The sequence below is a fragment of the Marmota monax genome, unplaced genomic scaffold (assembly GCF_021218885.2).
Source record: "Marmota monax isolate L192 unplaced genomic scaffold, Marmota_monax_Labrador192_F-V1.1 WCK01_AAM20220418_F8-fsc00127, whole genome shotgun sequence".
Lineage (NCBI taxonomy): Eukaryota > Metazoa > Chordata > Mammalia > Rodentia > Sciuridae > Marmota > Marmota monax.
In genome coordinates, this window is record NW_026692894.1 from 5,543,788 (window position 1) to 5,570,322 (window position 26,535).

Consider the following 26,535-nt stretch of genomic DNA (forward strand, 5'->3'; position numbering starts at 1 on the left):
AGAAACATAAACCTAACTTAACAGAGAATAATGGTATGCCTCCCCTACCCCTCAATCAAATAAAGACTTTTGTGCAGTTTACTCTCTGAGAACCTGCATAGTCTATAACTTCTCTTAGATATTCTTGCTCAGGGGTTGGGGATGTAGCTCAGTGATAGAGTGCCTGCCTAGCATACACCAGGCTCTGTGTTTAGTCCTTAGCTCTGAAAAAGTAAGGAAAAAAGATATTCTCATTCAAAATTTCTTAACTATGCCTGTGTTTGGGATGATCTGATACTGAATAGAAATGTGATTAATATTAGTGGCCCAGTGTCAGTTTTATTTAAGCCCCAAAGATGGGTAAATCCAGATGATGATGATGATGATGATGATGATGATGATGATGATTTGTGATGCTGGGGATTGTAACAGGGCCTCATATATGTTAGGCAAGTACCCTTTCACTGGGCTGCATCCCCGATCTCAAATCCAGACCTTCTAGTGGTTTTCATTAATCAAATATCATTCAGACGAGATATCAGTAGTACCAGAGTATAGAGTTGAAGTTCTGTAACTTGTTGAGATTTTAAAAATCTATATAGATTGGGAACTGGGGTTGTAGCTTAGGTAGAGTGCTTGCCTAGCATGGGAGAGGCACTGAGTTCAATCCTCAGCACCACATTAAAAAAAGATAAAGATATTGTGTCCACCTATAACTAAAAAATAAATATTAAAAAAAATGTATGATTGGGCTGGGCTTTTGGCTCTGTGTCAGAGCGCATGCCTAGCATGTGTGAGGCACTGGGTTCGATCCTTAGCACCACGTAAAGTTAAACATATAAAATAAAGGCAAGCTGTCCATCTACAACTAAAAAATTAAAAATCTGTATGATTAGTTTTGAGTGTTTATAAATAGAAATTAGAATAAATTAGGTTTAGAAAAGGGAGCTCATTATAAGTAGTAGTCAGGAATGTGTCCACACATTTTGACACATTCCGATCTTTATTTAAAGACAAAACCTTGGTTGCAGTGGTGCATTTCTATAATTCCAGCAACTTGAGAAGATGAGGCAGGAAGGATGACAAATTTGAGGCCAGCCTGGGCAATTTAGTGAGACCCCATCTTAAAATAAAAAGAGTCCTCCTGTGTTCAACTCCCAGTAAATCAGTGACAAAATAAAAATTAGAAATATATGGTTAAAAAAGTAGATGTGTACAAAGCACTATTCATGTGGAAATCAGGGATTCAAATGTGGTCCTGCCCTCCAAATAACCTAACTATCTCATATGGGAAATGAGCACACATGCAAATAAATGGGGCACATAAAAGGCATTGCTAGGGTGAGGTTGGATGTGACTCTCCCTGTGAAAGTGACCTGGGGTCTCTTCCAAGATTCTGATTTGGAATGTTGGAGATGAGTAGCAGAGTGTCTCCACCAAAGGCCGGAGTGGTAGCTAGCCAGTGCTGCCACCGTGAGTGAGCAATCCCGTAGGAGGACCTACTTTAGAGGGTCCTACTTTTATTTTTCTTTATGAACAATTTAAAACAAACACAGAATAATACACTTAGCCTCTTCGCAATATATTCATCCCTCAGGTTCAATAATTATTAATACGTTGCTATATTTATGTCCATTATCTCAGTTTTTCTTGCTAATTGTGCTTTTTCGCTTGTTTATCTTTTGTTTTGGTACCAGGGATTGAACCCAGGGGCACTTAACCACAGAGCCTCATCCCCAGTCCCCCACCCCCCCCCCCCTTTTTAATATTTATTTTTTAATTGTAGTTGGACACAATATCTTTAATTATTTATTTATTTTTATGTGGTGCTGTGGATCGAACCCAGGACCTCACCTGTGCTAGGCAGGCACTCTACCACTGAGCCACAACCCCAGCCCTCATCCCCAGCCCTTTTTATTTTTTATTTTGAGATGGGGTCTTTCTAAGTTGCTTAAGGCCTTGTAAATTGCTGAGGCTAGCTTTGAATTTATGATTCTCCTGCCTCAGTCTCCCAAGTCACTGGGAGGCATGTGCCACTGCGCCTGGTTCTTTCTAATTGTTTTTGTTTGTTGGTTTTGTTTTGTTTTGTTTTTTGGGTACTGGGGATTGAACTCAGTGGCACCCAATCACTGAGCCCCATCCCCAGCTCTATTTTATATATTATTTAGAGACAGGGTCTCACTGAATTGCTTATCACCTTGCTTTTGCTGAGGCTGGCTTTGAACTCGAGATCCTCCTGCTTCAGCCTCCAGAGCCACTGAGATTACAGGTGTGTGCCACCATGCCCAGCTTTCTAATTGTGTTTTAAAGTAAATTCTAAATATCATTTCTTTCCAATGTATATCTTCAAAAAATATGGTCATTGTCTTGCGTAATCATGAATCTAACCAAGTTAATAATAGTTCCTTAGTATCATCCCACAGAAAATGCCTTTTTTTTTTTGTGGTGCTGGGGATTACATTGAGGGCCTTATACATGCGAGGCAAGTACTCTACCAACTGAGCTGTATCCCAGCCAGAAGATGCCATTTTTAAGCCTTCTTTTAGATTATGCTTGCTATTTTTTATGTTGTCAGGGTCTTTGTGGTTCAGGAACCAATAAATCATTGCCATGATACTTTTTTTTTTTTTCCTGGATACTTTCTCTAATGGGATAATCTCATTGTGTTCAAGGAGTGAATTCTGATATTTTATTCCCAGGCAGGCATTCTATTGAAATCAACTTAATTACACTTGAGGGAGGTAAGATTGTGGAAAACCTCCAAGTTTGTATTTAGATTTTAAATATAGTCAGAAGGAATCTGTTCTGTGACATAGTGGATAATGCACCAGACTTATGGATCAGTCTGGTATGGTTGGTCTTTCAACAAAAATATAGTCATGAGGTATGATGGTGTTTGGTACTCCAGGCACAAAAAGAACTGACCATATTGAGTTACTATTTAAGCTTTGTGTCTTTTTTTTTTTAACTTTATTTTATTGTTTTTTATGTGGTGCTGAGGATCCAACTCAGTGCCTCGAATGTGCTAGGCGAGCACTCTACTACTGAGCCCCAAGCCCAGCCTCAAAGCTTTGTGTCTTACTTTTCCTTATTTTAACTATCTAACCACAGAAATGGAATTAATTTATACTCCTGAAATTATTAGAAGTATAGCCTTTTCCCTCAAATACACATGCACACAGAGATTCATATCCCAAAATATTCTGGGAACTGTGTGAAGAGAGTGGTGAGACTGAGGGGGGAGCCATGTACTGGGATCTTTTTTTCCATCAGAATCAGAGTAGATCTTTACACTTCTTGAGAGTTTGGTGAAAAATTCTTACTCATTGTTTGGTCTTGTAGATTTGTAAAATGAATTTTAACAAAATATTCATTTTAACTAAATAGAATTATTAATAATAAGTTGTCTTTGGCCAAAATTAGAATCATTTTCTTTCTATATTCTTCTCTCTGTTTCCTATTTTGGTCAGGGACATCATTATCTCCCAGACAAGAAATTTTTAAGACTTTTTCTGTGATTCCTACTGCAGTTGATCTTTTTTTTTTTTTTAGAATTTTTTAATATTTATTTTTTAGTTCTCGGCGGACACAACATCTTTGTTTGTATGTGGTGCTGAGGATCGAATCCGGGCCGCACGCATGCCAGGCGAGCGCTCTACCGCTTGAGCCACATCCCCAGCCCCTGCAGTTGATCTTTATAATAGATTCTTTCACTTCATTCTAGTTTTCCAGCCCTAGTACCAGAACTTCAATGTGTATTTGAATTAGTTAGCCTTAGGTCTTTCTCAGTCACTTGCAGTTCCTGCCTGCCAGTCCATCAGATCTTCATTACTGCCAGTTAGTATTCTAAGATAGAAATCTTATCACATTTTACATACAACCTGTTAGCTCTTAGTTGTCTTCAGAGTAAGAGCCAACACTGACGTGGCATTGGAAGTGCTGTGTGCGTCAGCCACACTTGGCTACATGCTTTGCTTCACCTACTCTACACTTTTATTCGTCCCCACCTCATATTGCCTTTTTATCTGAAATGCTGATAAGTGGTGAGGAGAGATTCCAGCCCTTGTACTTTTTAAAAAAAATTATGTTGAATAAATGAAGATTGGATCTATAGAATTGGTTGTAAGGAAGTTTTGCATGTGTTTCTTGCGTTTTATCAAATCACTGTGAAACTATAGATCAAAAATATTCTTGAGGGCTCAGAATATAGCTTAGTGGTAAACTGCTTATATAGTGTGCACAAAGCCCTGGGTTCAATCCTTAGTACCACAAAGAAAAACAAAATTCTCCCATGAGGCTAGGGGTGTGAAGGAGGCCCTGAGTTCAATCTCTTGCACTACCTCCCCACCCCCATTATTTAGTACTCCAAAAATTTGGAATCTAAAGTTTTGATAGTGGTGTCAATCACCTTTTTGGATTAGCCCTCCCTCCTCATCTTTAAATTCTGCCTTTAACTTTGTTTGTTATTTATCTATTTATTTATTTATTTATTTTTTGTGGTGCTGAGGATTGAACCCAGGGCCTTATGCATGCGAGGCAAGCCCTCTATCAACTGAGCTATATCCCCAGCCCTATTATTATTTTTTTAAAATATTTTTTTTCTAGTTGTTGATGGACCTTTATTTTATTTATTTATATGTAGGGCCAAGAATCAAACCCAGTGCCTCACACATGCTAGGCAAGTGCTCTACCACTGAGTTACAACTCCAGCCCTACCTTTGTTATTTATTACTCTTCACTCATGGCAGGAAGGGGGAAGAAGGTGTGAAATAAAGGAAGTAGATTTCAGTCACAGAGAGAGAAAGAAGCACTCTGATACAAGAAGTTATCAAATACCACCTGTTTTGTGGTTTGGTAAGGAGGAAATAACAGAAAGAAAAAAAAGAACATTTGGTTTCAAAACAAGATTCTCTATTGCATTAACACATTATACAGTTTTTTTTTTTTTTTTAAATCAACCCAGGGGCATTTTACTATTGAACTATATTTCCTTTATTTATTTGTTTATTGGTACTAGGGATTGAACCCAGGAGTGCTTTACTCACAAGCTATATATTTATTCCTTTTTTATTATTATTTCTTTGCATTACAATTTTTAATACATCTTTATACCACAATTTATCATGTCTCTGATTGTATATAAGGTATGTTGACACCAAATTCACATGTTCATACATGTATTTTGTATAATGATGAGGGTCTCCTTCCACCATCCATGCTATTCCCCTTCTCCCTCCCTTTTCCTCCCACCCCTATTCCCTATCTAGAGGTAATCTTCCTCCCTTGCTCTCCCTCCCAACCCCATTTTGATTCACCCCCCTTATATCAGAGAAGACATTCGGCATTTGTTTTTTTGGGATTGGCTAACTTCACAGAGCATAATCTTCTTTAATGCCATCCATTTCCCTGCAAATGCCATGATCTTATTTTTTATTGCTGAGTAATATTCCATTGTGTATAAATGCCACATTTTTTTATCCATTCATCCACTGAAGGACATCTAGGTTGGCTCCACAGTTTAGCTATTGTGAATTGTGCTGCTATAAACATTGATGTGCATACTTAGCCCTTTTTATTTTTATTTTTGAGATGGGGTCTTGTTAAGTTGTTGAGGCTGTCCTTGAATTTTGAATCTTTATGCCTTAGTCTCCCAAGTCACTGGAATTACAGGCATGCGCTTCTGAGTGTGACCCTTTTTATTTCTTATTTTGTATAGAATTTCCAGAAAATCATTCAAATATTGTTTCATGTATCTTTTGTTGTTATTATTGTTTGTTTTAGACAAAAGAAGTTAGAAAAAGTGATGGAAGAGGAAGGCCTAAAAGATGAAGAGGTAATTAATACTGGAAAAATCTTCCTTGAAATCCAGCATGGAAAGTTGTTTCATGTCGCTCAAGTTAGCCTTGGTGCCCGGGGAGGAAGGGTTTGGGCTGAGTTACAAAGGAACTTGAGGATTGGCATGCTTCTGGATTTGGGTATTCATGAAGAGGGAGAAGTTAATTATTAGATACCCTGGAAAGGAAGACTTCTTTAGGCACCCTTGTGCCTAGATTAGAATTCCAAGAAAAAGGATGAAGTCAATGAGATCAAATTAAAATATAGCAAGATACAGCATTCTTATGAGTTTAGTGAAAAGACTCCATGGAAATGAGGCAAATTACCTATCTCAAATTAGCCCTCTGCCCACTGCCTACAAATTCGGTAGGAGAAAATACAGTTATTAAAGGACTATGCAGAATAACTCAATGGCAGTGGGAATGCCTTCAAAAATAGAAATAAATCACAGAACCCAAGATGGTTGTGAAAAATATGCAATATTTGTAAGAATAATAGAAAATTCAAGCACACAATAAACCATATGTAGCATTTATGCAAACCCAGAGGAGCTGGGCACAGTGGCTCATGCTTATAATCTGAGCAACTCAGGAGGCTGAGGCGGGATTGAAAGTTGAAGGCCAGCCTCAGTGTGACTTAGTTGTGAGACCCTGTCTTAAAACTAAAAAGGGCAGGGGAGGTACTTGGGTAAAGTGCTCCCCGGGTTCCATCCTCAGAACTGCAAAACAACAACTATGACAAAACAAAATAAACAATAGCAACAAAAATCCAGAGAAAAATAGAAAAACATAACTTTTATTATATATAAAAAAGGTTAAAAGAAAGCATTGTTTATTCTCCTCCATTAGAAATGTTAGAATAGTCATTGCTGAAGTAGATTAGAGCTTTCAGAGGAGGCAGCCATCTATTCAATGTGGCTTGCTTCTTGTGTCTGAAGGCCAGGGAAAGGACAAATGATCTCTTAACGATCCTTTTATTGTACTGTCATGTGAGATTGTCTAGTCTGGTGTGGCCCTGTTCTCAAGCAGAGCAAGACACACATATGACTTAGTTGTAGAGTTTCATAATTTCAACTCCTTATTTTTCTTCTTCTTTCTTGAACACTAGAAAAGACTCAGGAGATCAGCACATGCTCGGAAGGAGACAGAGTTTCTTCGTTTGAAGAGAACAAGACTTGGATTGGAAGATTTTGAGTCCTTAAAAGTCATAGGCAGAGGAGCATTTGGTGAGGTAAAAACTATAGCTGCTTGTAAAGTACCAAAAACCCCAAAGTATTTCCAAAGTTTCTAACATATCATTATTGAAATGAAATATGTGGGGGTTGGTGGGTCAGGCATGCACGCCCATGTCCTACCTGCTCTGTCTAGCCTCTTTCTCTCATTCATCCCTTCTTCACTGACCCCGATCTCTATTCTTTTCTTTTTTGCCAGAGATAATGTTGCTATTTTAAATATTGATCAAGAGGGAGATTTGAAAGGTAGAAGGAAATCAATTTGTTATTTACTCAGTGTTTTTCTCCTATAATCATGACAAAAACCCATTTTATAGTTTAAAATTAATACCCTGAGGAGGGCCTGGGGATGTGGCTCAAGCAGTAGAGAGCTCGCCTGGCATGGGTGCGGCCCCGGTTCCATCCTCAGCACCACATACAAACAAGGATGTCCTGTCTGCCGAAAACTAAAATGTAAATAAAATACTAAAAAAAAAAAGATTACAGATCAGGGCAGAGAATATAGCTTAGTCAGTAGAGTGCTTGTTTTTTTTTTTTTTTTTTTTTAAATACCCTGAGGAGGTATGTAAAGACTCAATGTCACAGCAGTTGAACACCAGGACCAGAAATTGGGCCTAAGTCTGATCTTACGGCTTTTGTTTTTCCCAGTACCACACTACTTCTCCAGGAGCAGACTAGTAATATATCTCCACCCTTTATTCATATATCTCTTAAAAGATAGCCTTAAGATAGAGAATTTACAGAAAGGAGTTACATAGGTAGTGGTAGAGAACTAGAAGCATTTGCAACTTTGGACCACCTCCTTTTTTTTTTTTTTTTTTAATAATTTTACATAATAGTCCTGGGGATTGAACTCAGGGCTTCATGCTAGGCAGGTACTCAAGCATTGAGTTATGTCCGCAGACCCTGGCCCAGATACTCCTTTTTTCTTTCTTTCTTTCTTTCTTTTTTTTTTTTTTTTGTGTGTGTGTGTGATGGTGCTGGAGATTAGACTCAGGGCCTCACACATGTTAGGCAAGTGCTTTACCATTGAGCTACATTCATTCCTAACCCCTTTCCCCAGCTATGCTTATAAATGAATTCTGTTTGATCACTAGATCAAGCTGTTGCAGGAGTTTGAGCCCTTGAAAGAACATTCTTATTAATGGGAAACACCCTAAGTGGGTGACTTGCTCATATAATAGTTAAATTAGCTTTGTATAGAAGGAGTAGCATATTATTAAAAACCAGTACTCAGGGGACATGTAATATTTCAAAGGCACGAGTGAAACATAAAATTGATCCCTTAGTATTCAGAATCACTTTTGAGACCCCTTGAGAGAGGGAAAAAAAATCTTAGAATGGTTTTCTGCTCAGGGAGAAAGGGACATGGGACTCAGGAAAAACTTGAAGCAAGGGACAGAGAACTTTGTTTTGGGAGAGAAGGGGAGGATATGCAGTAATGTGCCAAGAAGTTTTTCTTTTGGTTTGTAGACTATTAATTTTCTTTTCATCATAAAATTATCTGTTCTCTTTTAAAACCTTGGAAAATATAAAAGAGAAAAAAAAAAACTGCATGAAACTTTAACATTTTACTTCCAGACATTTTTCCTGTGTGAGTTTTTACTTTTATTTGTAAATGTTGTTATAATCATTTGCTTAAGTTTTCAGATGTGATGAGATAACATGCCGGGGATTTAACTCATCCTTAAGTTTGGAATTGAGAAGGTTTTAAATTAGATTGGTTTGCTCAACTGGGGAGCCAAAGCTGTTCAAATATAGAGATGTTTGAGAATGTTACCAACAGTGACAGTACTACTAAGTTTTGAGATGCTGAAAGCATTTTCTTCTGCTTCTTTAACTACTACTTGCTTATTTCAAATTATGATACTGTTTCAATTTAACTTTTTGGGCCCTACTAAAACCCCAAACAAACAAAACATCCTTGTCTTTGTCATAACACATGAAAGCATGAACTTGGTAGCATGGACTTTTGACTTGGCATTTCTTTTGACTTTTTAAGGTGCGGCTTGTTCAGAAGAAAGATACAGGGCATGTATATGCAATGAAAATCCTCCGTAAAGCAGATATGCTTGAAAAAGAGCAGGTAAAGCATAGTTGGAACAGTACTTTTGGTTATCCTCTGAATTTTTTGTCTCTAAAACTATTTTCTTAGTTGCAATGTATATTTTATTATAGTTTTCTTTAGCTCTGTTACGTACAACTATACATAGGATAACTACTTTTTTACCCTTACAAAGAAGTGGTTACATATTTAAAATTGCAAATCATGCCTATGGGTAGTCATTTTAATGTTGAAAACCTGTTACAGAAGCAGCTGTTGTATGAGTCTCCCACTTGATTAGGAGATAGTCTTGTCATGAGAACCTCTTTTTGAGGTCATACTTAGTGCGATATGCTTATCAAATGCTGAGAAATAGGAAGTGTTTTTACACCTTGGAACTGAGGACTAGGAGAGTTTAGAATTGACATTGTAAGGTGTATCTCAATGTGCTTCATTCTGTAAGTTCATTCATTCCCACTTAAACCAAAGTTAGGTCTTTTAGGTAGCTCATCATTACCTGAGAGAGACTGATCTTCCAATATCTGAATAAATTTTTAAAAATATAATGCAAATGGAAGAGCAATGCAATTTTTCCTTTAATGATTGAGAACACTTCCTAAGGACTGGGGATGTAGCTCAGTGGTAGAGTGTTTACTTAACATGACTGAGGCCCTAGCACGTCAGCCCCCCAAAAACCTCAGTGCTTTCTAAAACCTGAATCCACTTTGCAAATAGTTCTTTGAGATACATAAATTCTGTATGCAACATAAGTGAGGTACAAATATTGAAAGGTATATTTTAAAAAAGTGAGACAGACTTTTTGTAAATCTAGTTTAGTTAGCTGCTTTCTTAAGAATGGATTGTTGTGAGTGATTCCTCAACTGTCCTGTAAAAGGTCCAGTGTTATAGGATCCAATGGCAGGGAGAGCTTCTCTGTAGAGTCCAAGGTTCAGGATGGAGGTGGGCCCTACATCCAGTCCTGTCTACCTCTTGAGAGGTAGCATAATGATGGAGTCTTCTCTGCCTTCATTCAAGTGCCACCTCCAAAATTTGGAAGTTTTATTTTCTGTTTAATTTTCATGTGTTACCCAGAAGCTTTAGACTCCTAGGAATTTTGGAGTTTCAGATTCTCAGGCAATAAATCTTCAGATGCTGTATTTTAAGCTAATGTGAATCTTATGCAAAAGGCAGTGTAAGCCAGGCACAGTGGCACATGCCTGTAATCCCAGGTTGAGATGGGAGGATCACAAGTTTCAGACTGACCTTGCCAACTTAGCCAGACTCTATCTCAAAAAAATAAAAAGGGTTAGAGTAGAGCTTAATAGTAGAATAGAGAATGCTCCTGGGATCAACCCCTAATACTGAAAATAAATAAATAAATAAATAAATAATGCAGTATAACCCTGTTTGTGTATTATCTAGAAATTAGTGTATGTTTTGAGTGCATAGGTATTGAAAGTATGTCAGTTAATCTTTTTTTTTTTTTTTTGACAGTTAATCTTGAGAAGGAAAATATAACATTTTTATTATTGACTAGTCATTATTATTTGCATTTCATGAGTAAGGTTTATTTTTATAAGACATGCTTTCTATAGTTTTAATGAAGGCTTAAAACTTATCAAATAATTAACAGCAGAAAATTGTAAAGTATAGTAATAATTTTATGACTTTCAGAGTTATTAATTCCACATAGCATGTGCCATGTGCTCAACATGGTATCTAATGATCCAAACCTTTTGTCAAATGTCCTACCTTTTTAAAAATGAATTCCTTAGATTTTTCTCAATGAAAATAAAAGACATATCTAATTATAATTAGGATTTTAAACATTGCATTAATTTATGCATTAAATGGAACATTAACTTAATTGTTTAGCTCACCTTAAGTGATGGACCAGTTACCTTGATTTGATCTTGGTATAGTCCAGTTAAAGTCTATGACCATAGACTCTATGTAGGTCTAACATCTCGAAGGAGCACAGGTGAAAGTTAGTTGCCCAGTGCAAATCCATTATCATTTTTGAGTAGAACTGACAAAGTTTAGATTCAAAGCCTAACTTTTTATATTTGCAGGTGCCTATCCAGAGGAAATTTTATTTATTTATTTTTTGGTGACTTTATTGAACTGAGATGAATTAAGAGAGTTCAGCTTGTTATTTTGCTCTATAAGATGGAAATTTATTCTACTTGGAAAAATTTTAAAGGATAAGACATTAGTATTTAGTTGGTGTCAGATGTTTCTAGAGCAAAGAAAAACCTTTACTTGTGATTCCAATGTACTGTTACGACAGGACAAAGCCTAGTTTCATCTCTGCTTTCTTAGTGCCCCAGGTAGCAGTTTGCACCCCACCCTATTAAATATTTACAGAATGGAGGAAAGAGAACTTTTTGGCGCTTCCCTTCTTCTCCGCTATTCAACTGATTCTACTTCTAGATCTCGAGACTCCTGGCTATCATTTCAGCCTCAGGAGAGAATGGCAAGGTGTGCTTGCAATGACTAGCTCTCCCCTTAACAAACAGGAAATGCCGAAGTCACCATTTTGACTTCCGAGGTGAGTGTAGTAATGGTAGTGCCCCTCTTTTCTCTGCTCCCTGCAGTAGATAGGGGCCTTAAAGGAAACAGGCACACGAAGGCCACTTTGTATAGTTTTTAATGTCTGAATGGGGCCATAGCTGTGGTTGCAGGGCTGCAGGTCAGCAAGCAGCATTAGTTTCCCAAAAGCTTTATTTTTATAGTAAGGTTGAATAAATGCAGATGCTTTATTTGATTATTCCTTATCACCCTTATTGTACATTTTTTTCACCCCATACCATAAATACAGAAGTAAAAATGTAAAAATTGAAGCTGTTGTTCCCCAAAGACCAATTTTAGTAGAGACTGAAAACTCAAATATGTAAATAAAATGCCTCCAGGGCCCTGAGAATTAGCTTGGAAAAATAAAGCAGGTTAAATGTAAATGTTAAGATAGGACAGAGACTGGGCTGTGTTCAAACGGAAGAGTACCTGGTCTTGTTGAAGGCACCTCAGTAAAACAAGTGTGTAAAGCACTATATTAATCAAAACAAAATCATTGGGCTGATTTGCCAACGAAAGTGTCAGTTTATGAATCTTGGTGCATCTTTTACTTTGGAACATAAAAACTCAAAAGACTAGTAACAAGCTAGGCGCAGCAGCTCAGGAAGCCAAGGTAGGAGGATGGCAAGTTCAGAACCAGCCTCAGCAACTTAGCAAGACCCTGTCTCAAAAAATAGAAAATAGAAAGGGCTTAGGATGTGGCTCAGTGGTTAAACATCCCTGAGTTCAATTCCTGTTACCAAAAAAAAAAAAAAAAAGAGAGAGAGAGACTTATAGCATAGATTAAGACACAAATCTCTATTAAAGATTTGGATTGTGTACAAATAAAACTTTTAGACTTGATAAAACTCAACTTTGGATCTTGTGACTTTTTTAAGGAGAGGAGGCTAAGGCAGAAGAATTTCACGCTTGAGGCCCGCAGCCTCCACAACATAGCAAGATCTTGCACAACAACAACAAAAAAAAAAAAAAAAAAAGGGAAGAATGGGATTTCATAATAGGTAGCAATGTTTTGCTATTATATATTTAAAGTCAATATGACAAATTTCATATTATAAAACATTATTTTAGCAAAATAATTCTACCAATTCTCTCTTTTTGCTCTCAGCTAGATATTTTAGTAAAAGAAAACTGGAAATGTCATTAATTTTAATTCATAACTTTTCTTAGTTGGTCCCTCTCTCTGTCTCTTTTTCTTTCAGTACTGGGAATTAAATGCAGGGGCACCCTACCACTGAGCTTTTATTTTTTACCCAGCCCTTTTAATTTTTTTATTTTGAGACAGGGTCTCACTAAGTGGCCCAGGCTAACCTCAAACTTGCCTTCTTCCTGTCTTAGCCTCCAGAGAAGCTGGGATTACAGGTGTGTGCCACCATGCCCAGCAGATGTTCTCATGTTTTAATGTAGTAAGGATTAACTGAGCACATATTCTTTGTACCACGGTAAACTAAATGCTGTGGTATCATAGTATTCTTGAATTGTCACTGTCATTTTAGATATTATTGCAGACCTGAGGGAGGACTTGTTTGGAGAGTCTCACTTTAGGGACTTATTTTTATCATAAGGGATTATTAGAACAAAAATATGGGGGCTGGGGCTGTAGCTCAGTGGTAAAGCACTTGCCTTACATGTGGGAGGCACTGGGTTGAATCCTCAGCACCACATAAAATCAAATAAAGACATTGTGTGTCCATCTACAACAAAAAAAATTTAAAAAGAAAACAAAAATATGTGCAAAAGAGTGGTAATTTTAACTAATCAGAGGTTTAATTTATAGCATGTTAAAGTCACCATTTGTATTGTAGCCATTCATTTTGCCTTTTTTTTTTTAAAAGACTTTCATCACTCAAGTTTTCATCACCAAATATTTTCAAATCAAATGTCAATTTTGAGTTAGTAGGTTTGCGTAAATAGATCTTTTACATCATCACAATTAAATACTCAAAACAGTATTTAAATTGTTTTAAGCAAATATGCAGTCTAATAAAGCAGAGCAAGGCTTGTCATTAATCAAATGCGTATACCTCCAGGTTGGCCACATTCGTGCGGAGCGTGACATTCTAGTGGAGGCAGACAGTTTGTGGGTTGTGAAAATGTTCTATAGTTTTCAGGATAAGCTAAACCTCTACCTAATCATGGAGTTCCTGCCTGGAGGTAATTACTTAACGATGAAAGGTCATTTTTTCCTTTTTGTTCTGTGGTTTCTCTTTCTCACATCAACAATTAACCCTCCTTTCTACTTTTAATTGTGCTCACAAAATTCTTTCTGTATCTTCTTTTAGGTCTATAAAGGAGGTCAATAGCCTGTCTTGTGCTGGGGTGCCTTTCTATAATCTTAGTAACCTTTTCATTCATTCTCATGATTTCAGATGGACAGTTCTTTCTTTTCCCTTTTCCTTTAAATATGTGTAGGAATAAATTAGGCAGCTCTGCTTTCTTTCCTCCTGTCAATGGGAATAATGTGTAAGGTATTCAAGTGACAAAAATTGAAGCTATAATATTCTTTGCTTCAACTTTTTTGATTTCATTTTCTATTACTTATTAATAAGGAGTAACTTTCTCATTGCCTATATTAGTAGCCAGAATTAATTTCTCATTTTGGAGATTTCCAGTTTTACATATCTCTGCATGTGCCCCTCCTAAGGCTGCTCAAAGTAAACTCAGAACAAAACATACCATCTGTTTTGGGGAACACAGTCTGTTTCTCAGTGAGCAGATGAATTCTGAGCAAACTCTGGTGGAGGAAAAATAAAAGATAACTGTTTCCTTTTTGGTTCTTGGCAAAGCAAACAATTGTGGCATGATAATGATCTTGTGACAACCCTTAGTTTAGATACAGGGTTACCAATACTTTTTATTAACAATTGATCAAGATTAGAAAAGAGTCTGTCTGGCAGAATGAGGAGAAACTTTTTAATATTTACATGCTAGTATTTAAATAGAACTACAATCCAGCTTGGTTACCAGCTCCTTGATGTGTGTCTCCTCAGACCTTATCTGCACCATCTTCTGTAGCTTCTCATGCCTCCTGGTCCCTGCCCTTTGCACTTGGTGGAGCTGGCCTACAAAGCCTTAGATCATCTAGAGTGAGCTCTCTGGTCACCTGGACAGGCTCACACAGGTGCTGTGTGAAGCTGTTGGCTGCTGTCCTGTGCCACAAGTGGAGGCCGCTTAATGTTGGTCTGCATGCACTTCCCTGGTCTTTGGTGTGCCTCCTGATTGAATGTTGCCATGAGTAATTAGGAATGCATTTTTCAAGTCTTGGACCAAAAAGAAGATGTAATTTTTGCCTGAGTGAAAAATGTCTACTTTTCTCCCAAGAATACAAAGAATAAAATTATGAATGAAATGAAATTTAAAAAGCAGCATGATGCTGTATTAAAACAAAGGCTTCTTTCTCTTTTCCTTGTTTTCTAACATTACATGGCTTTATATAAGGTTTAAACTGAATCTATCTTAATCTTTTATCTTTAAACTACTTATGCATATTTTCTTTGCTTTTGTCTAACTGTTGAGTTTTAGGATCTGAATCTTTTTTCTGCTATTTTATGTTGCTTGTATTAAGCAGAAATAACTAAATATTGACTTTGCAGAAAACTAAAGAGGTTGCTAAAATTGATATTGTTTTAAAAGTGATGGAAAGGATATTGGTATACATTTGTTGTACCTGTATAACAAGACACTAGGAAAAAAAAAAAAACACTGATCTCGAGAGGTGTTCAGTGTGCACTTCTGTGAGGCAGTTATTATGCATTCCAGTCTACAACATTTTCAGCTTTTGTTGACTGATGCTTGGCTGCAGAAGTCCTATCTTTTTATTGGTTTATCTTCCAGTGTTTTGTGAATAGAAGATGGAAAGCTTGTTTTTAGCCTTCCCAGATATTTACATTTTTGTTTGACATTTCAGTTTCTCTAACAATAGCAGCACAACCTATGTGAAGTGCCATTTGCTTCTAGAGGCAGAGAGATTTTCAGGTATTTGTGCAAAATAAAAGCAAAGTAGTTTTCCCTTTAGTCCAAATAATTGTCCTAAGCAAATATGCTTTTTTAATGTTAAGTTTAGGAGAAATTTTCTTTCCTCTCAAAAGCAAAATGCAAATCACAGCAAAGAGGTCAGTATCCCATAGCTTAATTATGAAAATGTTTTGCTTTCTGTGGCTGTGATTTATTTATTTATTTATTTCCCTTTAAGTATTATCAGCTATTACTTGTCTTCCCTGCACAGCCATATTGGTGCACACCAGGGTTCTGTTTATGTGCCTTATGTTGGCAGATAGAGAATACATATTTGAAAACTAATACTTACTTATGTGTTGCTTGTGTGTGTGTGTCTGTGTGTCTGTGTCTGTGTGTGGATGTGTGGTGGTGGCTTTGTATTTTTCCACCTCCAGGGGACATGATGACTTTGTTGATGAAAAAAGACACTCTGACTGAAGAGGAAACTCAGTTTTATATAGCAGAAACAGTATTAGCCATAGACTCTATTCACCAACTTGGATTCATCCATAGAGACATCAAACCAGACAACCTTCTCTTGGACAGCAAGGTATGTGTTGGGGTATCAGCAGGCGGTGTGTGCTGCTCTGAGCGGCCTTTGCCATAACACCTGCACCACCTGTGACATAGGGGCCATGTGATTGACCTTGTATGTTTTTCTTCTCTTTTTTTTTTTGATAGCTGTTTGCTGTTACTTCTACTGTCTGAAAGGCTCATGATTCTGCAGTTTGATTGAACATTCCTCTTAAAAGACATCCTTGAAAATGCTCAAGAATAAAATTAATTTAGAGGGTTAGTTTGCAATAAAGTCAAAGATAGTAATTTTCTCTTAGCATATAATTAACTATGCTGATAATACACTACCTATCCAAACCTCTGTGTTGGGCAGCTTCATCAGTTAATGAGGAACCAGGCCAAGAACCAGGAAGTAAGGAATAACAAAAAACCTGGCACAAGTGCAGGTTTTTAATTATATCCCCGATCAGCTTCTATTGTACTGGCCTGTTTATATTTATTTTGAGATAAATATAAATATGCAAATAAGCATAGTTGCTTAGTTTCTAAACTTACAGTAAATTAGAAGAGACTCTCTATACTGCTAACTGAATTTTGGATAAGCTTAGCAAATCTCTGTCTTTTTAAAAATGTATTCTCTCCCTCTCTCTCTCTCTCTCTCTCTCTCTCTATATATATATATATATATATATATATATATAAATTTTTTTTAGTTGTAGGTGGACACAATACCTTTATTCTATTTTTATGTGGTGCTGAGGATCGAACCCAGTGCTTCACACATAGTAGGCAAATTCTCTACCACTGAGCTACAACCCCAGCCCAACCTTAGCAAATCTCTTATTATCTGGACCTCACTGTTTTCATCTAGATAGTGAACATAGTGATCTAGAGAAGCTGTAAAGTCTCTTTAGCTCTAAAATTTTAGAATGTTGTTTTATGTTATGCAGAATTTTTATCTTAACTGAATTTTTCTTCTAAGTATAAAAGTAAATTTTATGCCTAGTGTTATTTTTCTTCCTTGCTGTCTTTTTATATTTTTTTTGCCTTTGAAAGTCCTGAAGATTTCTATCTTTCTTTGAAACCCTTTGTTTTTTTGTTTTAAGAGATCAAGAGACTTGTCAAATAATTTCTTCTGGTTAGTAGTTTTTTTCTTCATTATGAAAATAATCATATAAATGAAAATTTGAATAATATAAAGAAGAAAAATAATGTATAATCTCGCCACTGAAAGGTTACCACTGTTTTAATAGCTTTGATATCTTTCTCTTTGTGTAACTTAATATAAAGTTAGCATCCATGTAAATAGCTTAGAATTCTGCTTTTAAAATATTAATGCTATGGAGATATTTTCCTATGCCATTAAGTTGAGATATCCATACACAAATATATATATATATATAATTTAAAATATTTTTTTAGTTGTCAATGGACCTTTATTTTATTTATTTATATGTGGTGCTGAGAATCGAACCCACATGCTAGGCAAGTATACTACCACTGAGCTACAACCCCAACCCCAGATACATACATGCATATATGTATATGTGAATAAAATAAAGGTCCGTTAACATCTACCTTTATTTTATTCATTTATTTATATGTGGTACTGAGAATTGAACCCAGTGCCTCACAGATGGTAGGCAAGCGCTCTACACTGAGCCATAGCCCCAGCCCCCCAAGATATATATATATATTTTTTTGTTTGTTTGTTTTTTGTTTTTTTTTTTCTCTTCCTAAGATATATTTTTAATAAAGCACTGGCATACCTCGTGTGGTTTTGAGTTCACATGTCCTGGTCCTGTACTGCAGGCACATTAATGCTTAGTCCACAGTCATGTCCAGCAAACATGTTGAAGGCCAAAAACTTGGGGACTTCATTTAGCTGAAGTGGGGGATTCTGGAAGGTATTGATTTGCCCCCTATTATGCTAGCTCAGACTTGTCATAAAATGTTCTCATAAGCAAGTTCATTTATGTGTTCAGCTACATTGATTATAGGAGTGAAATGCAGAAGTCCTGAGTTTCTGCTGTGTGCCCACAATAGCTATAGCATTTTCTAAAAGTATGGGCTTGAATAGCATTTGCTCCATGTACTGATCTTTTTGTTAGACATCTTCTTTCTTAGAGGTGTCCAGGCAAAACATGTAATTTAGAGAACTGCAAATTAAACTGTGTTCTTGGCTTGTAGAACAAGTTATTTGCAGATCTGTAAAAAGAAATACCAAGTTAGCAAGCTCAAAGCTGTCCTTGTTTGGCAGTTCATCTTGTTATACACACACACGCACACATACACGTGCGTGCACACATACACATACACGGAATTCCCTTTAAAATAAAACAATAAAACCTGATCTATCTGAGCAGGGCTCCTGTGGCTTTGTCCTCTGAGAAATTTTTATGTTAAAGCCTGAGAATGTCCTCAAAGAAGGTGGTATCATGGAAAAACCACAGACATTAAAGTCATTGGGGCTCAAACCTTGGCCATACCATTTCTGATTTTGTGACCTTGAGTAGGGACCTGAGCATTTTTTTTTCCTGTGTTTGGTTTCACCTCCCCATTTATTTATTTAAAATTTTAAAAGGTTGCCTGATGGTGCATATCTGTAATCCCAGCTACAAAGGAGGCTAAGGCAAGAAGATTGCAAGTTCAAGGCCAGCCTGGGCAATTTAGTGAGACCCTGTTTGAAAATAAAAAATAAAAAGGACTGGGGATATACATCAGTGGTAGAGTGCTTGAGTAGAACGTATAAGGCTCTGAGTTCACTCCCCAGTAAAGGGGGAAGAGAAATTCACCACCTCAGGAATACCTGCTTTTTCCTTAGGGCTAATGGTGTGCCAGGTGTTGTGTTTTGAGCCTTATGTACATCACTTCTCATTTCTGCCAGAAAGATATCATTATCCCATTTTTCAGATGAGATAAGGGGTGTTGGGAGAGGTAAAGTAATCCTGGTCTGGCAGGAAAGAGCACCAGTTAATTTTTGGTTTTGGTTTTGCTGTTGTACGAGCAAGCTATGTAATGACTGAGTCAGAGTTATAAATGAGACAACACAATTAAAGCACTGATCATGGTGTTTGACTCATAGGAGTGTGAGTTTCCTTGATAAGCATTATCAGAAGTCAGACGCTTCTGATTAGAATATGGTATGGCTGGGCTGGGGTTGTGGCTCAGTGATAGAGTGCTTGCCCAGCATGTGTGAGGCACTGGGTTCGAACCTCAGCACCACATATAAAAATAAATAAATAAAAGAAAGGTATTGTGTCCATCTACAATTAAAAAAATTATTTAAAGAAAGAATATGGGCTGGGGATGTGGCTCAAGCAGTAGCATGCTCGCCTGGCATGTGCAGGGTGCTGGGTTCGATCCTCAGCACCACATAAAAATAAAGATGTTGTGTCCACCGAAAACTAAAAAAAAAAATTAAATAAGTAAATACTAAAAAATTCTCTCTCTCTCTTTAAAAAAATATGGTATGGCAACATTTATTAAGAACTGTGCAATAATATTTATTCCCTTTATCTTTTAAGTAATTTACTTTTTAGAATTTGTCCCAGTGAAATAATTCAAGAGGAGAAAAAGCTATATGAACAAATATTTGTTTATTTACTCATTTAACAACTGTTTCGTTAAGGTTGTGCTCTGTGTTATGTATGGTTAGGGCTGGGGATACAGAACTCTCTATCATAGGGTACTTAAAATCCATATTACCTGAGAGCTAAGAATTGGGATGGTTAAGTATTAGGATGGTTAGGTAATAATTAGGCACTGTGCCAATTGACGTTAGACATTAGTAATAGCCACTGTGTTCATTAAAGAAGTAGTAAAAATGTTTCCAGATGCTATGGAGGGTTCAACTGTTTAAAAACCTATATTTATTTGGACAAAACCAAAGATAATATGAAAAAATAAAGACTTTTTAAATTTATATAGTAGAATTCAAGGTGCTCTTTTTAGTGTTATTACAGAATTTTCTTTGTAATAGAAAAGGGGAAAAAAAAGCAGTATACTTTAGCCATAGAGATGTAATAAATACTGGAAGGTACAGAAGATAATGTTCTGTTCTATAATTAAGAATTGTTCATCCCCATCACTTTTTTTCTTCTCTCCATAGGGCCATGTGAAACTTTCAGACTTTGGCCTTTGCACGGGACTAAAAAAAGCACATAGGACAGAATTTTATAGGAATCTGAACCATAGCCTCCCCAGCGATTTCAGTAAGTGTTAACAATGATATTGGTTTTTTTGTTCCTTGTGGAATTGCTGTTTTCCCTGGCAACCAGATTCATCAGGAAAGATAGGAGAGCATTGTCTGGTGAGGCAAGATGATGCTAACAGGTACGGTAAGACAGATGTTGAAAAGAGTTTTCTTTGAGCTCTACTGGGAAGGTTCTGGGGATGAATTTGGAGCAGGCAAGCAAAGGTAGTAAAGGAAAAGGTCCTGGGAATAGCTCCAGACTGGATTTATTCTAGGGTCTTCTTTCTGTCATGACAGGGGAAAAAAAAGTTACCTTAATGAGAATTACTTCTATTTGAACATTTGATTGCTATCAAGTCATTAAAGATTACATAGTTAAATTATAATTCATCCTAGAAAAGCTTATGTCAAATAATGTATCCTAAACATAGAAATTCTTGCATATATAACAATTGCTCCTCTTGGGAATTTGATGATAATTTTGAGAAACAGTGAATGTTTTAAGTCTACTTTAGGACCTTTGTTTCTGAGGCTAAGTTCCCTGTAATTCAGAGTAAGACCTAGTGTGTTCTCTCTGACTAGATGATCCACCTATAAGTGCTGTTTAGAGCTTTTGTTATGTGATTCTTTGAGTTAGTAATGCTTGAGAACCTCTGATTTGGGCTTACAGACCTACTGGGAAATGTGTCATCTGAAGTTGTTATATAAAGATAGAAAAAAACAAAACTTAGGTCTCATATGACTTGAACCAGAGTATCCCCTCCAATAGTAACCATTTTTATATAAACTTTGATTAGAACTGGTTTTCTATTTGTAGCTTTCCAGAACATGAATTCCAAAAGGAAAGCAGAAACCTGGAAAAGAAACAGACGTCAGCTAGTAAGTAATAGCTGTGGCTTTTGAAATGCTACAGACCAAGTGTGAATAAGTTTAAAAAATATACATGGATTTTCACATGATAAATATTTGTAGAATATCCCTTGCTTTTATGATTACCTTAATAGAGTGCTATGATTATGTTGGTAGCACCAAAAGGAATCTTGAAGGAGAGCAGATAATATTGGGTTGTTTTGATTGTGATATTTTCTTTCTTTCTTTTTTTTTTTAAAGAGAGAGTGAGAGAGGGAGAGAGAGAGAATTTTAATATTTATTTTTTAGTTATTGGCGGACACAACATCTTTGTTTTGTATGTGGTGTTGAGGATTGAACCCGGGCTGCACACATGCCAGGCGAGCGCACTACCGCTTGAGCCACATCCCCAGCCCGATTGTGACATTTTCAATGGGTCACCTCATTCTGACTTTTTAGGTTGTTGACAATACTTTTCCTTCCTATCCCACTTTTCCCTGGGAAGGGGGTTATATTTAAGCTGGAGATTTCACAGTGAAAGTTAAGTGCATATATCTACCTTGAATTTTTAGGCATTGGTTCTCAACTTGTTAAAATTTCAATTCACTTAGGCAAGTTAAGACTCCTCAATTTATAGGCCTCATGTTTTCTTACTTTGTGTTGGAAAAAAAGTACTTGGTAATCAAAATTGGAGAGAACTAGAAGAGAAATTTTTATTATTTTATGTTTGAGTATATACACATGTAAAATTATGCCCCACAAGCTTAAAAATAAGTAACCTTATTGCATTTACCTTGATGGTATAACCTTATTCCATTTACAGTAATAGTTGGAAATTATTTACATAGTTTAATTTCACCAGTGAAATGTTATCTAGGCAAAATTTATTATTATTATTTTATTTCATTTATTTTTAGTTGTAGATGGACACAGTACCTTTATTTTGTTTATTTAGTTTTGTTTTTATGTGGTCCTGGGATTGAACCCAGTGCCTTATGCATGCTAGGCAAGTGCTCTACCACTGAGCCACAACCCCAGCCCAAAATTTATTATTAACAATAGCTAATTAATTGGTTCATGTTTGAAGTACAACATATGTGTTGTACTTTGGGATAATGATTATATGTGTATTTTATCTAATAAATGGTAGAACTTCTGCTTGTCTGCATATATAATAGTAATTTAGCAGGTTTGCCAAATACTTTGTGTTTCAGCCAGACTTAGTAAAATGCTGACTTAGATTTCTCTGTAATACCTTTATTAACTCACTTAGTGCGTCACCTAGTAAGTAGATGTCAGTCACTTGTGAAAATGGAAGCCTGGGGGATTAAGAAAGAAATCAGAGGAAGGGCTTGCATTTATTTTGATTTTTTGAAGCTTATCAGTGGGCTTTAGACTATGATGATTTTGTTACTCCTTTGAAGATGGAGTAACTTAAATTAATCCTTTCTTTTCTTCTTTTTTTTTTTTTTTTGCTGGGAATCAAATCATGAGGCACTTTACCACTAAGGTACATCCCTAGCCCTTTTTTATGATTTTGTTTGAGATAGGGTCTTGCTGAGGCTGGCCTGGAATTTGCAATCCTTCTGCCTTAGTCTCGTTGAGTAGCTGAAATTATAGGCATTTGCTAGCCCTTTAAATTTTAAATTTTGAGACAGGGTCTCTCACTAAGTTACAGAGGATCTTGAACAAAGATCCTCCTGCCTCAGCTTCCTGAGGAGCTGGAATTACAGGCATGTTTTACCACCCAACTTGAAATGAATCTTTGATGTCTTTATCTAATATTAACCTGGGGAAACTTTAGTACAATTAGTTGCAACACTGTCTCCTTTCCTTAGAAACTGTGATACTCTAAACTTCTAAATTCTATCTGTGGTAGAAACCTGTTTCCATAGTTTGTTCAGGTTTAGGGAATATCAGGAATAGATACTTTATACAGACAAATGCTTCCATTATGTCTGTATAAAGCAGTGACCATCTCCCACCCACACCACTGGTACTGGGAATTGAACCAAGGGCTCTTTACTACTGAGCTATATCCCCAGCATTTTTTTGGGGGGGGAGCAGGGGGGTGCTATGCTGGAGATTGAACCCAGGGCCTGTGTATGCGAGGCAAGCACTCCACCTACTGAACTATATCCCCAGCTCCCCCAGCTCTTTTTATTTTTTGAGACAGGGTCTCTGAGTTGCTGAGGGTCTTGCTAAGATACTGAGGCTGGCTGGCCTTGGACTTTTGATCCTTCTGTCTCAACCTCCTAAATTGCTAGGATTATATATAGTGTGCGCCACTCAGACCTTCAAAACAGTGATTCTTAACATTGGCTATACATAGGAGTCACTTGGGAAGCTTCAAAACCTATTGATGTCTTTGTTGTCCTACCCACAGAAATGCTGACTCATTTGGTCTGCGATGTATAACCCTGGGTGATTCTGCTGTGTAGTTAATGTTGCGATCCACCACTGAAAAGATGATCTGAAATGATAGCTTTGCCTTTTTGGGGGACTGATATTTATATTTTAGAAACTAACAAAAAGTAAGGAATCCTTCATGATTTTTTTTTTTTTCTTTCTAGTTACTGCTGAATATCTAAAACGTGGGGCTTCAAGCCTGTTAGGCAACTGCTTTACCCACTGAGCTTTACCCCCAGTCCTTTCAGGTTAGGATTTAACCTTTGTTTACTCTGCTTACATTTATATTGGGAGTGATTAAGTTGAAGTGCCTTAAACTGTACTTATATTCCAGACAAGCTTTATGCTCCTTGACAGATACCAAATGGTCATATCAGATTCACTAGTGACCACTTAAAATTCATAAGAAAGAGATTTCATAGTTTCCATATTTGGAGTTAAATTTCACTTTAAAAAGAGTTTTGAGGGGCTGGGACTGCAGCTCGGTGGGAGAGCACTTGCCTAGCCTGTGTGAGGCACTGGGTTCGATTCTCAGCACCACATAAAAGTAAACAAATAAAATAAAGGCATTCTGTTCATTTACAACTACAAAAAAAAAATTTTAAAAAAAGATTTTTGAAAGTCTGAATAAACTTTAAATTTGTACTCTATTCACAATAGAAATGAGAAAGTATAAGTTAAGGTAATCCTCATATTACCTCTTTGCATAATTTAAAATAAAGCCTTCTCCCAGTCTCCCAGTCTTCCAGATGTTAATTAATGATATTTCTAAATGATCTTATTCAGCTATTACCAAGCTGAAGGTTGATATTAACTAATGCTTAATATAAATTTGCCTGGTGTGGTGGTGCACGCCTGTAATCCCTGCAGTTTAGGAGGGTAAGACAGGAGGATTACAAGTTCAAAGCCAGCCTCAGATACTTAGCAAGATCTTATCTCAAAAAATAACTGATTAAGTAAACATTAGGTAACATTAAAAAGGCTGAGGATATAGCTCAATTGTTAAGGGCCCCAGGGTTCAATCCCTGCTCCCTAAATAAACAAACTGCCTCCAGGTTGAGCCTAATGTGTGTAATTGTTTCCCCAAGACTATTGCTTTTTAGTCCATTGGGAATCATAAAGTAGAGGCTTGTGCTGGGCATAGTGGGCATATGCTTGTAATCCCAGCAACTCAGGAGCCTGAGGCAGGAGGGTCACAAATTGGAGGCCAGCCTTAGCAATTTAGAGAGGCCCTGAGCAAATTGGTGAGCTCCTGTCTCAAAATAAAAAGTTAAAAGGACTTGGGGATATAGCTTAGTGTTAAACCATTCCTGGATTCAACCCCCAATACCAAATAAATAGATAGATAGATAGATAGATAGATAGATAGATAGATAGATAGTTAGTAAGTAGAGGTTTCAGCTTCCTTCCTTGGCTGCTTACTGTAATGTTTTAAATTGTGACATGGTCCTGAGTAACCTTAGGCCTCAGTAACTGATTAGGTAACAGGTATGAATCAGTTTGAAGTTATTAAACCACCAAGGTAAGAGATGATGCATATGTAGATATTTAATCCTGGTCAGTTTATTTTTAGTGTGAAATTTATAGAAGTGATTAAGTAGGAAATGAAGTTGCCTTGTTACTTCTAAAACTCTGAAATGAAAGTCATAAGGTTTAGGACACATGGTGTGATTGAAAGCACTGTTAAGCAGCAATAGTGCTGTTCTAGATGACCATTCTCATTGACATTATAAATACTCAGACAACAAATGAAAAAGGGTATAGATTGAAGAGGTTGGAGTTGGAGGGTACCCCTACATGGAAAACAGACAAAGATTTGGGATGGGTGTAGTCCTCAGATTGGAAAGGCTCCATCTGATGCATACAGTGCAGGAAATAAGTATAGGAAAATGAGAGAGTCCCCATGGCAGGGCTCTGCTCCCAGAGGGACAGAATCACTCTTCCTGTCACAGGTTTGAGCTATATTTTATAATTCCAAGAGTTTTTTTTAACACCTTTGTATCTTAAAGGAATTCTTTTCTTGTGGCAATAGACCTCTGGTTTTATGATCTTTGATCAAAAATGATTTACTTACATTCATCTTTGCTAGAATAAATCTAGTATTTAAAGAGTATCTATAGTTTCTTACTTTTATAATTAGAATGAAAATACTTTGATTTTGGGGGAGGACACAATCCATGTTGCAGACTTTAAAGCTAAAACCAGACAATCAAAACAACAAAAACCAAAAAATTTCTTATTTAGTGTTTGTATCTTTAAAACATAATGTATGATTATCTAAACAGATCCCTACTTGACAATATGCAAAAAACAACTCTATAAGGAAAATAAAACTTTAGAAGAAAATACAAGATAAAATCTTTGTTCCCAGAGCAAGGGAAGAGTTTTTAAACGATATAAGCAGTAAAAATCACATAGGAAAATTTTGATTCGTTTTATTATTTTTAAAGGAAAACAAATCTCTGTATATCAAAAGACACAAATGAAAAGATAAGCCAGATGTACAGAAGTCCTGCACTTCTACCACTGTCACATGCCCTGGAGATAATGCATGTGTACACCAGGAGACATACAGAAGAATGTTTATTGCCTTTTCTCTAACAGCAAAACACTGAAAATAATCCAGGGAAATGGTTACATCTGGAACAGAATATTTTATAGCAGTGAAAATAACTGAACTACTGTTACCTATGATAGCATGGATCAATTTTAAAAACAACATTGAGTCAGGCAGGTGGTACATACCTGTAATCTCAGCTGCTTAGGAGGCTGAGGTAGGAGGATGGCAAGTTCAAGACCAGCTTGGGCAATTTTTCAAGACCCTGTCTTAAAATAAAATGTAAAAATGGCTGAGATTGTAGCTCAGTGGTAGTGTGCCCCTGAGTTCAATCCCTAGCATCAAAACAG

At 36.6% G+C, this 26,535-nt stretch overlaps 1 protein-coding gene across 5 annotated transcripts in view; it reads left to right on the plus strand.

Annotated features, from left to right (window-relative positions):
- The window catches only part of Stk38 (serine/threonine kinase 38), a 78,838-nt gene that overhangs the window by 44,607 nt on the left and 7,696 nt on the right, over window positions 1-26,535 (plus strand). For all 5 annotated transcript variants that reach the window (XM_046450717.2, XM_046450715.2, XM_058581430.1 and 2 more), the window contains 7 exons: window positions 5,761-5,812; window positions 6,922-7,044; window positions 9,048-9,131; window positions 13,694-13,817; window positions 16,055-16,209; window positions 20,287-20,389; window positions 21,188-21,249. In XM_046450717.2, coding sequence (XP_046306673.1) covers window positions 5,761-5,812; window positions 6,922-7,044; window positions 9,048-9,131; window positions 13,694-13,817; window positions 16,055-16,209; window positions 20,287-20,389; window positions 21,188-21,249 — 703 coding nt within the window. The remainder of the gene's footprint in view (window positions 1-5,760; window positions 5,813-6,921; window positions 7,045-9,047; window positions 9,132-13,693; window positions 13,818-16,054; window positions 16,210-20,286; window positions 20,390-21,187; window positions 21,250-26,535) is intronic.